We start from the raw sequence: 13,771 nt of genomic DNA on the forward strand, positions 1-13,771 counted from the left end.
AGAGCATTTTAAAAATTTTGAACCTTGGGGAGAGATAAAATCCTAACATATGAACAGTTCTGGATCATATCTTACCTTCTAATAAAACCAGAGAACGAATGTATTCTTCATCAATACTTCAAGAAATATAAAAACCCTAGACTACTGCAGGACCTTAAAAGTACATGATTTATTGTGGCATAAATTTGTATAGATCATTTCTGGCAGACTGTCACATAAAAGTATTGTATAATGATCACTGTTTTTGGCAAACCAATGTGGCTACACCATGGAAACCATAAAGATACTTAAATTTATGATATGGCCAATTTAAATACTGTAAGAATGATTAATGATTCTATAGTATATAGAAATTTTGTCTTTTTAGAAGTTCTTCCCCACAACAGAAACTTTTGGAGAGGAAAAAAAAGGACATTTTAAAGAGGAATGCTATTTCCAAATATGGGGAACTGTACCTTCTTTGATAATAGCTGCTCCTTCTCCTGCAGCTGAGGGCCATGCTCAACGCCTGATGCTTGGCCGTACTCCGGCTTTTTATTCAATCTGTTTTTCCAGTTTTCCTCACCGCTCTTCTTTAGAAGTGCCAGCCTGAAAGAGGGGAAGAAAGAAAGAAAGAAAGAAAGAAAGGAAGAAAGAAAGATGGACTTGGTTGGATCCATTAATGTAAAGTGTGTGAAGTAACCTCATGTGTTCCACTGAGGGTGCCATTCAATCATGGAGACAAAGCTAATTCTGACTTTTTGAAACCTTACTCTTTGACATAATCATACTTCGTATTTTAGTGTATACTGTACCGAAAAATGGTTAGCTAACCCATGATACAATCCTTAAAGAAAAGTAATATATCTGACATAGATACAGTGAATCTTGGATCATTTAGATGTCACATACAAACAAAAACCCAGTAACAAGTGATCTTAAGCTCTTCTTTCAGAAAATATATGGAGAGTTGTGCTCTCTTAAATATCAAAATGACATTCTTCTTTGTCTTACAATTATTCTGGCAGGAGCCAATGAAACTCAGACTGACAAGTAAAATTGAAACAGCAGAAATAATCAGAATGCTGCTATTGTTGGGTGCATTAACAAGAGCATACAGTTCAGATCTACTCTGCCCTGGTCAGATACCACTTGGAGTACTGAATCCAGTTCTGGGCATCACAGTTCAAAAAGGACAGTGGAACAAATTCAGACAAGGGCTACCAAATGGTGAGGGGTCTGGAAACAAAGCCCTAAGAAGACTGGTTACCCTCTCCTTATTAAATAAATCTTAGTTTTTAAAAGTTGGCAGCTTCTCTTACTCCCTTTCAGAAAAAAGGAAGGCTAAAAAGAGGAGAATCTTGGGGCAGGCATAGCTGGTGGTGAAGGGGGGTGGGAATCAGACCCAAAATGAAGGAAGTTTTGTTTACTTTCCAGTCCTCATTTGGAGCTGGTTTCTCAATCCTGATCACATCCTATTCCTGAACTGTGTATATGTGGGGGCATTGGTGCTGTGTCTCATACAAACAAAAGTGCCTTTAACAAAGGGCATCCAAGAAATGCAGTACCTTGGTGGCAATTTCAAAGTAAGACTGAGAAAAGGAGCACTGAATTTAATCAGCAGAGGATACTGTCCCAGTTCAGTCTCTACTTGATGTTTTCTCCTTCCCTTTTCTCAAATGAAAGCCCACTTCTTTCCAAGAGTTTTTTTTTAAAGCTCCTTACTCCCTTACCAAACTAAACATAAGGACAGATAAATGAATTCAAGCATACTTTTCTATTGTTAATGGAGTATTACTCTTCTTCTATTTCATGTTGCTTATCTGTATTGCCCATTTTCCCTTACAAAAAAGGAAACCTTAAGTGACTGACATAATACAAAAAATAATGTTAAAAGACAAATAAACAATATAAAATATTATCTGCCATTACAAGAATTACAGTATGATTATAAACAAACTCAGTCTGGCCCTTAAGGAAATCACAGATTCATTCTATAGATGATGCAAGAGCGATGGGCAATGTATCAATAAACAAGAAGATAAAAAAGATAACTCATAATGTAGACAATAATATACACAGCTGTACCCTCTACTCCGGCAGCCAATTAGCAAATCACTTGAACTTAATCTGACACCTCTGCCATATGGCAAGTATACACACACATGCACACGTGTTTTTGTATAAATATGGGTGCATACTGCGGTTGGAATAAAAATTATCCTCACTTTTCCATCCCAATAATAAGTGTTAAGTTATGTGGAACTGAGCATTCCATCACGTTCAAAGAAATAAGACAGGAGAAATAATGCCCGCTCTTCTCTCTTGTTCAAGAGAGGTTTGTTTTCCTCTCTTTGATGGATTTAATGTGCTCATTCAACAGCTCAGGAGAAGCCAGAGGTTCTGCAACAGACTGACATGAAGATTAATATCCTCTGTCACCTTGCCCAGCCATTGTTTTTCCAATTCCTCCCCCAGAAATAATGAGCAGCAGTCCTCCTCCATAGGATTGTACTGAATACATGAAACACTGGCCTCCTAGGGACATTGTTGAGATGACACCATAATATTTTCCCATCATGAAATTCATGAATGTGGCAAATATTGCACTAGTGACTAGTCCCAATTCTGCATGCAGCATGCAAATGTCTCTTCCTTGTTTAAAAGTAAGAACAAAATACATGCCCTGAATTATACCAAGCCAAACTTCTTACTATATGAAAATCAGAAACTTAACAGAAACTTTCAGAATGTTACTAAAAGGAAGGAATTATAATTTTTATATTGTAATCCTGCCATGGAAGAAAGATAACTTTGTGTGGCCAACAGCCAAAAAACAGCTGTATTAGGAATTGTATATAATGTATGCTTAAAAGGAAACTATGCCATGATAACTTAAATTTTACACAGATGTTGAATGGTGTATTGTAATATATGTGTTTGTTCAATTGCTATAATTCATTCTCCATCATATGGATAGAGCAAAGCATAACATTTTTTCAGTTGGATACTGACAACATACTTTCGTGCCACAAAAAAATCTCTTTGTCTAAAAGAGTAGGAGACTCACAAAATGTGAGTCTGCACCCAAAGCTATATTTTGACAACTATAGGATAACTATAATAAGCAATTTCTTGATTTGCTCTTCTTAAAGTTGAACCATTTATTCAACTGTCTAACGAAAAACACATTTCAAGCTTTGATTTATCATATTTGCAAGGACGCTTTTCTTAAAAAATTAACTATCCGAGAGGCTTGATTTATCACATTGTCCTATTTTTAACAGTCAAAAAGGTGGTTTAAAATATATAGAGATGAAGATATTCCACAAGGAATGCTCTTCTGTGTCATTACTGAATTATACTCCTACTAGAAATAAGGGGATAATCATACACTCAGAACAGTCTATTTACCTTTCTTTAATGGACATAGTTTTGCTGGATGCATCAAGGATATCCTCTGTTATTTCAGCTTTACTCTCACTGAAGTCTACTTTTCCTAACAGATCAAAGGTTTCCTGCTGCCTAGAGGATAGCATTGCTGCGGACCGAGAAACACTCTTGGTTGCTGATGCTCTAAATTCTGAAGATGGCTCATCATTCTCTGAAGGGAAGAAATTCAGCATTAGTGCTTCATTGCAAGAACCTCCTGCACATTACATCAGTTAAATTGATAAATGACTTCTTTTTATAAGTCATTATATTACTCATAACTGAAAATTAAGTGCTTGTCCTCACACTTAATAGATTATTGCAGCTTTTAAAAAATAATAATGATAAAAGTCTTTCTCAGGTTGATTCACTCCTGGTGACTGCATGGACATGTACAAGCATGGATGCGGTTTTTCAACTTTCCAGACAATCTTATAATCTTGGTCTGCCTAGGAAAAGACGTAGCTGCTTTGAATGTGGGAGACAGGCGTGATTCTCACATTTCCAGATGCTGCAAACCACAAAATCACTTTTTCAAGTGCTTGAGATGCTAAGCGCTGCTAACACATTGTTTCTACTTTTGCAATAAATTTAATTTTAAATGCCCAGTTCACAGTGGGATAGTGACTATGATATCTTTCATGTTATTCAAGCGTTATTTATTCATCTTATTTTCATTGTTTTTTCTTAGTAATTTTCCAATTTGTCCGGATTATAAATAACAAATATTTCTCAGCAGGTGGCAGCACTTAATTAATGTGGGTTGATTTTAGCACTGGTTAGATTTTGGATGATGGATTGCTGGAAAATCCAAAGACCATGGACTATTTATACTCCTTGCTTAGTGCTTCTGCTCATCTTAGTAGGGAAGCTGAACTTGATCAACACTTGGATCTGTAAGGCCAATTCTAAGTCACTAAATCATACCAGCTCTTCTTTAAATATATAAAATATGCCACTATACTAAGAGACGTTATAAAAAATTGTGTTCTCTATAAGGTGATTGCTGAATTATCTAGTAGATTTTCCCTGGTGAACGAATTGGTACATTTTTTTCCTATACCACATAAAAAGGAACCGTGAAAAGAATATTAGATTTCTTTGTTCTTATTTCCTTGTAAAGTTAAAAACACCATGGGTGAAAGCTGATTTTTCAACGTTTCTCAGCTTTGCTCAGAAAGGAATACACTCTAGTTTGCTTTAAAAATTTGCTCTGTAACACTACAAGCGATAAGGTAGAGATTGTTCTGTTGTCAGGGAATGAAATAACTGCAGCATGGAAGGCTTTTATATCAGAAAACAAATAGTCTAATGATTGTTAAGAAATGGGTAAATATTTAGAACTAAACGTCAACCAGTGTTGACTGTATGTTAGACCTTCTTCTTACAGTAAGAAATATGTTTTAATATCTTGCACAAATATTCAAATGCTGTTTTGGTTCACATATTATGCCAGGCCATAGTTTGTTGACTAAATCTCAATTGGCTTGATGTGCACAATATAGTAAGTCATAAGCCATGGTTTACAAATAATACATTCACTGAACGAAGAGACAATTTTTTACAGAAAGAATTTTCAGTTGGTTTTTGAAATCAGAAAATGCATGCTACATTGCAGTTTTTTCCCCCAGGAAAAACTATGGAAGATTGATATGAAAATATCTCAGTTGATTTTATTAAAGAGGAATAAATCTAACTGCTGCATTTGATGATCAAATAGATTTCCTGAGAGTAACTACTTGTAGGTTATATCACACACTGAATTTACAATAGAAATATTTAATTGATTAATCAGGCAACTAACTCAAAATGTGCTCCAGTTAATCAGGCAGCATGTAAAAATGCTTATTTATAAGTTATAAAGGGGAGGAGGGAGTTTTGGTCTTAAGTTGTGGTTTACTAGGGCATGTTGTTTAAATCCATTTTTACTAATTTCATTCTCACTCATACATATAAAAATACGTAACACACACTCACTGGGAGTTGAATGTTGATTAAAATTCATATAATGAGGAGACCAAGATTTACAAAGGGCTGGAAGTGAACCATTTACCTCTCAGCGAGTCCGTGGCAATTCCTTCACACTCCATAATCTCCTCAAAGGACTGCCCTTTGACTCCTTGTTTCTCTGGCAGGATGTCAGTGACCTTTTCTTCAGTACACTCACAAAGAGACTGTGGGCTACGCAATTCCATGCTGTTTTTTCTTGGGAATGCATATTTTATCTCTTTGTTGTAGTCCACTGTTTTATCAGGAACAGGATGTGGGGGCTCTTCCTCAAAGGAGCTATGCTTTCTTATGCCATTCATTTCCCATTTTACAAATTCCTTGGGCTCTGTCTCTTCATGCACTCTCAACTGTTGATTGCTCTCCCTCACTTCTACTGAAGGCTGCCACAATTCTGTTTTCAGGGTGTTTTTTAATGGCAAATCCATCTTTTCCACTGAAGAATGGTATCTGGAATCAGATTTACTGACCATCTGGTCTTCTGCTGCCTTCACATACAGATCTTTACTATATACTGGTGGCAAGGCAGATGCCATGGTTGAAACGGACATTTTAGTAGTTGGAGACAAAGGAGTAATCTTCTCACTGTCACTTTGTACCTATGGAGTGAAACAGAGACCTAAAACTGGTTGTCTACAAGCAAAACTTCAATATACAGCAATTATGCTAACTATTCATTATCTTATCCTTTCAGATATTGAGTTGGCCTCATGATCATACAGAATCATATGGGACCAGTGAAAATGAAGTAGAAGTGAACTGTGTTTTCTGTTCCTCTTCTCCCATAATTCCACATTTTTTAAATGCTGCTTCTGGAAACAGCTACAATTCAAAAATTTCAAAGGTTCTCTTTTCATCAACTGAGAACTGTATTTTCACAAACCTACTTTTCTTAACATGCTGTAAATATTGATTGGCTGATGCATATCATCATAGCAGAAGTGGGAAACCTCAGTCCTTCCATGATGCTGGATTAGATCTTCTATTGCCCTGATCTCTGACTATGCTAGCTAAAGTCTAGCATTCATTTGGAAGGCCACAAGTTCCCCAGCTGAGGATTAGAGGGTCAAACTAGGTCTCAGATTCATGGCGACTTTCAGCTAAAGTTTTCCAATTGAGTTCATATATCACATTAAGTCATGATTTGCTTAACTATGTTCGGTTGAATAAATAAAGCATTGAATAGCACAGTAATATACAAACAAATCACATTTTGGTTTAGCACAATGTATGAACCTAGCCTCTTCACGCAATCTATCTTACAAAGGTTGCATGAGATAAGCATGGAAAAAAATGATGGGAGAGAACCGTGTATGCAAGTTAGAAGAATGGTAGGATAAAAATTTAATAGCATAATTTGAAAAAATACTTTACACTGCATTTCTAAGTGCTTATATGTACGGTCAGGAAGCATTACCCTCTACGTTCTAATTCTACAGTTCAGCTACAGGTATGGTTTACTATTAGTACTATCACTTTTATATACAATTTATGGAATGTACAGGTTTTTTAAACTATTCTTTGCTGCAGAACATGAATATATACATATTAGCCCAACACACCTATACCATCATGGGTCCCTAACACTGGAAAAGAAACATAACATTAAAAGAAGATATCTGCAATTTGTATCATTTTTCAACCTTGAAAGTCAGTTTAGCAATATTGGTCACATATAGATTAAAATAATGTAGATGCAATTCCTGGATATGCACTGGTCACTGATTGTAATAAAAATTGTATTCAATTATTGGACATAAAAACAGCAACATCAAATAATGTTAGCATTAAAGCTCTGAAGATAACCACAGCCCATGTTTACCCTATTTATAGACAAGTTGGTTCCAAGCAGCAGCTGGGTTTCTGAAGTTAAATTTCCAGTATGGAAAGAATTCATGGTGTACTTGTACCTAAACCAATAGGGATTTATTTGTTACCCAGTAAACATGTTTAGAATTAAAGAGCAAGCATATAGCTTTGGGAGTTCAGGGCTAGAGTTGTGACTAGGAGAACTTTAGATCTGCTTAGGATGATACATGTTTTCCTGAGTAAGACAGATACTGCCAGTTTCACACCTTAGGAACTTACAGTTGGGAGTGTAACAGAATTTATGTGGGACAGCCTTTGAATTTAGAAATGTCAGTCTAAGCAGAGCACAGCAGTTAGGTTACTGATATAACCTTCTTATTAAAAATCATGTAGGATCAATATTGTCCTATCTTCACTGGCTTGCAAATTATAAATAATTTTGTACTGACAGCTACATTGCAATATTAGAAAAATGTGTTTAGGGGTTTAAAGTCTGACTCTTGACAAGAGGTTATCTGTTCATGCTGAGACACTAATCACAAAGCTTGATTAACAGCACTGGAGCATCTGTCAGATGACAAGCTGGACCACATTCTTATGCAAGCAAGTTTGGCGAATGAGGCCATTAAACTCCATGTGGCTAATTTCTACTGAATAAACATGACACGGCTGAGCTGTGAGCAGAAGAAAACATTTGCATTTGTACCTGCTCAACTTCTCCAAGAGTGACAGGCTGAGTTTGATAGCGAGCTTTCGATCTCCTTTGTCTAAGATCCCCTCTCTTCCTTACAGAGACCGCCTTTATCGGTTGAGACAATTTATTAAATAAGGCCATCTTTTCAGCCAAACTCAGGGTAGAAGAATCTGGTTCTCCAGACTGATCTTGTTCAGCACCATCTTTGGCTTCCTTTATTTCTTCTCTGGCTGAAGTTTTTTGGTGTGCAGATGCTTGCAACCTTAAAGGAAACCTCAGAATCAGCATACCTAGCAGCTTTAACACCACATGAGACAATTTTTAAAAATCAGGAAAGCTTCAGACAAGACCTAAGAAAAGTCAAGAGCAAAGTGTTGGCAACTTGGTTTTGTGCAGTTGGATCTGCATTACCTTTTCTGACTGATACATTCCATACTTGTCTAAGGGCCGAGTTTTAATAGTGATGTACCCCCAAAGAGCCATGTTGGCCCTATGCCATGCACCATATCTATGGTGTGTAAATATGTATCATCACAAGACGAAGAGTACGTTCTTTTGGTGAGATGCTCTTCTGAACTCTCTAGCCACTAAATTGAATGTTTTTTCTTTGAGACTCTCATTTTGATTCTTACATGTCACGAACTTAGCAAGTCATTTGTATCATTTTCATATTAACGTATATAAAAGAGTCACAAGGCCCTCATGAATGCCCAAACTCTTAAACCATATTTTACTTTTTTTTTTTTGCAGGAATCCAGTTTTAGTCTTAGGGATATCTTCCATCTTACTAGTCTTCCACTCATTGCCTATAATTTAAGAAAAATATTGACTGTGCAAAAACAGTATCTCTTCTAGTGCTGCTGCTTCTGTGGTCTTTCTAGCTGGTATCATCCGCAAAAGGAAGTGGGGAAAACTTTAATCTTTGTGCAGCATGCCCAACTCATAGGAGGAGGAGCAGGAAGGACTGACCCAGATGCTCCATAAGAGCTATAGTGAGCACCACATGCATCAGTCTCTACATGCAAAACAGGCAATAATGACAGCAACACCGTTACATGGCAATTACTCTAAACTCTCTGTGTTCACTGTGTTGGTCTGGGCTTTATAAGCATGCGTGTGTGTGTGCATGTAAGAGAAAGAGACAGCAGAGAGAGAGAGAGAGAGAGAGAGAATGACTCAGAAAACTACAGCAAGATTTCTCACACTTCGGGGGAAGTTTACAGCACGACAGCAGTAGGCATTAACTGAATGCATGATATTTATGGGTCTATCAGGAAACACAGCATAAACTTGTGGGATCAGTTTAATTATAAATTCCTATAATTCTATCTTTTACTTTTTTGGTTAAATACAAAAGTTGGGCACTCCCCAAAAGCCCTTTATTTATTATACAGAACTTTACATAGCTGGCAGGGTAGATTAAGAACCATATTATCTTCTAAATGTTCAATCTCTGCTCCAGTTCCGTTATCTATTTTCCTTGAGCTATTAGGTCCAAACACATTCTCCCAATAAATATACAGAGACATTGGGAAACAGTCAAGAGGAATAGAAGGATGAGCTATAATGGTGTACGATGTGGGTAAAAAAGTTTTATTTATTTATTTATTTGTTTGTTTGTTTGTTTGTTTGTCAAATTTGTCACCGCCCATCTCCTCGGACCGGAGGGACTCTGGGCGGTTTACAATATAAAACAATAAATATATAATAAAATTCCAATAAAATCCCTCTAAAACAATTTCTCAACTACCCCATCTAATAAAATCCAGATGGCTGTGGTCTCCTTCAGTCATTATGTAGGAGGGGCACTTCAAGGTACTAGCCAACCCCAAGTATGACTATTCCCCTCCCTGCCCCAAGCCCAGTGGCAGAGCCAGGTCTTCAACTTCCTCCAGAAGGCTAGGAGCGATGGGGCTAGTTGTTAATCAATCAATCAATCTTTGCAGCTTAAAAATTACCATCTGGCAAAGTCAGCTATAGTCACCAAAAGCAGAAGTCCCAATAAAATCTCTAGCCTTTAGGAAAATTCTGATCTGTTTCTTCTTACCATATTTTAATTTTTCAATTCTGTCTTTTGCACCTCTTATATTTCTATTACAAATATTGAGCAGCTGAAGTGCAACTCAAATGAGAAGATGAATTTATGCTTACACCTATAGATGGTGCAATTGCTCATCCTTCCATTAATTCTTCTAGCTGTTAGAAGTTAGAGACAGAAAGGTCTATGAGCGTATTTGGCTTTCTCCATGCATTTTTCCCCTTCTATATTTGAGAATGGCACCCTCTAAAAAAAGACATTGTGCCTAATTTAAAAGCTCTTGAATCGAGTGTGCAACAAGCAAAAAGGTTTGATTGCTTTTGCAGTAGACAGAGAAAGGTTTTTATAAGAAAGACAACCATTCTTTAAAGGTCTTCAACTCATACATACAGTACACTTGCTTTTACAGATGCATTTGCTAGCAATGAAACTTGCATTCCCTGTAACATGCAAGTTGCGTCTCCCAGTACCTGGTAGGATGTACAGTGCTCTTAACTACAGTGGGATTAGGTATTCTTGCCACTACAGTGTGGGTATTCACAGTACATGAGGCAGGGGTAGGTTCACTTTAAAAAAATAGCCAAGGGGAAGAAAAATTCACAAGGAGAGAGAAAAGAACAGCATTAAGGAAAGCATATAGTTTTTACTATGCAAGATGACATACAGTAGCTTTTCCCTAGCTGAATATATTTGATAAATCTTTTATAACATTGCATTCCCAAGTCCAAGTTATCTGTTAACAGGAATGTTTCCCAAAAAGCTTAACTGATTTTCATATTCCTATTACTTATAAAATCTTGTCTACAAGAGCACAGAGATTTGAAGGAGAGTCACAGGATTTTAAAAATACAAAATATGAATTCATTATTAGGAGGATACAGAAGTTTAGAAGGCTTCTGCTCTTCTAGCAGATTCTGAAATTACACTGGCAGAGCTCTTCAAAGGAGGTGATGCATTTCATTTGATTTATAACCCAATATGATATCAAATATATCCTGTTATCACCTGCCATTTATTACTTTATTAGTGTTTATGTACTTTGTCCTGATTTACATCCCTTAGTCCAAAAAATGGTAGAAGTTGTTCCCCTCCAGCTACCATAATTTTCCAAAAAAAAAAAAAGTTTCCCCTCTGCAAGAAGCTGCTTTATAATTACCAAGCTATAAATACTTCATGAATGGAAGTGCAACCCTCTAATTAAGAAGCCAAGCAAATATCATAGCTAATGTATTTCCAGGACTTACGTAGCAGCAATGACCACCTCTTCAGTTGTAACAGGTTGTGTACGTGATCTGTCTTGCATCCGTCTCAATCTTCTCTCCACGGCAGAATTTCTTGAACGTGGTTTTGGAATACTTTTATCATCAAATGATTTTTCCATTTCCTGGAATGAAATGTACATTGGTATTACCACCTTAATGGAAGTTGGGCTCTTGGATCAGTACTGACAACATTTGTGGATATGAAAGTTAATGATACATATAGAAAAATCGCCAGTGCATTATGAGAGTTTACACACACACACAGCTGTCTCCTTAAACTGAAATAGTGAGAAATTTCCATCTACTGAGAAAAATAAGATACTTACTCTGAAAAGCAACCTCTTTGCGGCAACGCTCAGCTTAGCTCTTTCATCTAATTTCTCTTCATCTACAGAAAAAATTATGCATTAGGCTCTAGGGCAGACAATCAGAATTGCTCCCCTGCAATACATACCTACAATAGAGGCCCTGAGTTTCAGTAAGTGAGTCCCATCAGGTAATCATCAGTCTATGACAAAGAATTATCACAGCCATGACTTAGATCACCAACAATCATAAGAAACCCAATCCATTTGGTTCCTTGATGAATGAATGGTTTTGTTACCAGCTGGGAGAAACTTGAAGAAGGCACCTAGAAGCTGTTAGGACAACAGCAGGTGCAGAAGCATGTGTTAAGCCCAGGGAGGTGGGAAAGTACTGGAAAAAGACTCAGAGTATCTTCCCTGAACTCCTCAGAGCATAAAAGGAAAGGATGGGAAAATATGGGCAGACTTGCAAGGTTATCTTATTATAGCCTATCTCAACAGACTTCTAATCTTCCTGTGGAATCAGTTCCTTCATCTGGGTCTACCCTGTAGGACTGACACAGAGATCATTAACACCTGAGCTTTACCAGCAACCTCTGCCCATAGGTTGAAGTGCCATCCTAAAGTCTACTCCAGCTAGTTCAGGAAGAGAGACTCTGTTGGGCTGATGAATGGGCAGAGCTTCAACATAATCCTTTTTCTGTCTCATATCCCTATCTTCCAACAGCTGTTCAAGTTTTATTGAGGTTTATTACCAGATGTCCCCAGAGGCAGAGAATTTAAAGCAGCAGTAGTCAGGGTGTTTTCACCTTACCTTTTGTTATCAATTCTAAAAACTGATAGCATCTAGGGCAGCTTGCATATTTATTTATTTATTTTTCAAATCTAATTATTTATTTAATTAAATATGCAGCAGGTTTGCACAACTTGAGACCAGATGTGAACTTTAGAGTTGCTATTTGATTTATTTATTGGCCTTTACACACTGACCGCTCTGATGATATCCCTTGTTCTACTAAAGGAGTTCCAAAAATTACCTTATCACATCAACAAAGAAGCAAGACGTGCCCCCCTCTGACTTGCTCTTGAAATAGTTAAAAGAAGAAAAGGGGTGCATTTCTTGATGGCTATACTGTGAAAGGGCTGTCTCCTACATAGTTCTGTAATGGTGAAACACCCTTCTCTGAGAATTACAATTGGTCTTTCTTTTTGCTTTCAGAAAAGGTGTTTAATTTTTAAAAATGTGTACATTTACAGAGGACTATACTGTATTTGACCAGAGTGTCACCAGCTACCCCCACATTGTTAAATATATTACACCTTATATTTCATTATAGCTTATGGGGTGCTGGAGGGTGAATCCCTTCTCCCCACTCTTTAACATTTATATGAAGCCGGTGAGATGTTGGAAAATTACTGTGGGTAATATTCAGATTAATCCAGCATCCTCCGAGTCAAACTCTATATCCAGATCTGAGTAGGCAAACATGCCGCTCAGTTCAGCTGGCAAAAAATATAGCCTGATGTTTATTTATTAAACATCAGCAAACATCAAAACAGTTAACTGGGAAAAACAGGATAAAAGGCAGGGAGAAGTAGGGGGAGAGAAAGACATGAACAGACCTCTCTCTCTCTCACATACAAACACACGCAGACACAACAGGTACCAACTCTATTCTGCTGTTGAAGAGGTGTAGGAAACAATTTGGTAAATGAGGATGATGTATCCAACACAGGAGGGGTCATCCAACAGTTTGGAGTGTGGTGTCATTATTATATTGATCTATCCAGCTTTATCTCATCACCCCAGGCCAACATCTTATCCAGGTGCCTGGAGGCTATGACAGTCTGGGTGGAAGAGAACTGGCTGAAGCTGAGCTCAAGAAAGATGGAAATGGGGTTTGTTCATCAAAGTTGTCTATCGACATCAGGGTTATCTCTGGGCAAACACCACCCTTCTGGACCCATGGCTCCTGAGCAGCAGAGTGCCTGGAGACTTTTGCTCAGTTTTGGCTGGTGTGCCATCTACAGCTTTGCTTGGCACCGGAGGACCCAGCTACAGTAACTCATATCCTCATTACCATCTGCTAGATTACTGCAATGTACTTTACATAGGGCTTCCTCTAAAGACTACTCAGCAACTACAGTTACTCCAGAATGTGGCGGCTTCCTGCTGCTGGAAGTATGTGATGCCTATGCTAAGGACCCTGAGCTGGCTACTCATTGGTTTCAGATATAATTTAAA

General features: G+C 37.4%; 1 protein-coding gene across 8 annotated transcripts in view; it reads right to left on the reverse strand.

Moving 5' to 3' along the window:
* Positions 1–13,771, reverse strand: part of SVIL (supervillin) — a 100,636-nt gene that overhangs the window by 34,764 nt on the left and 52,101 nt on the right. For 7 of the 8 annotated variants that reach the window (XM_063303466.1, XM_063303465.1, XM_063303464.1 and 4 more), the window contains exons 11-17: positions 11,548–11,609; positions 11,204–11,343; positions 10,430–10,525; positions 7,934–8,183; positions 5,465–6,017; positions 3,394–3,583; positions 456–588 (exon numbers count right to left, since the gene is read on the reverse strand). In XM_063303466.1, coding sequence (XP_063159536.1) covers positions 456–588; positions 3,394–3,583; positions 5,465–6,017; positions 7,934–8,183; positions 10,430–10,525; positions 11,204–11,343; positions 11,548–11,609 — 1,424 coding nt within the window. The remainder of the gene's footprint in view (positions 1–455; positions 589–3,393; positions 3,584–5,464; positions 6,018–7,933; positions 8,184–10,429; positions 10,526–11,203; positions 11,344–11,547; positions 11,610–13,771) is intronic. The other variant, XM_063303471.1, reaches the window with a different exon arrangement.

Source organism: Candoia aspera, chromosome 4, assembly GCF_035149785.1.
Source record: "Candoia aspera isolate rCanAsp1 chromosome 4, rCanAsp1.hap2, whole genome shotgun sequence".
Classification (NCBI taxonomy): Eukaryota; Metazoa; Chordata; class Lepidosauria; order Squamata; family Boidae; genus Candoia; species Candoia aspera.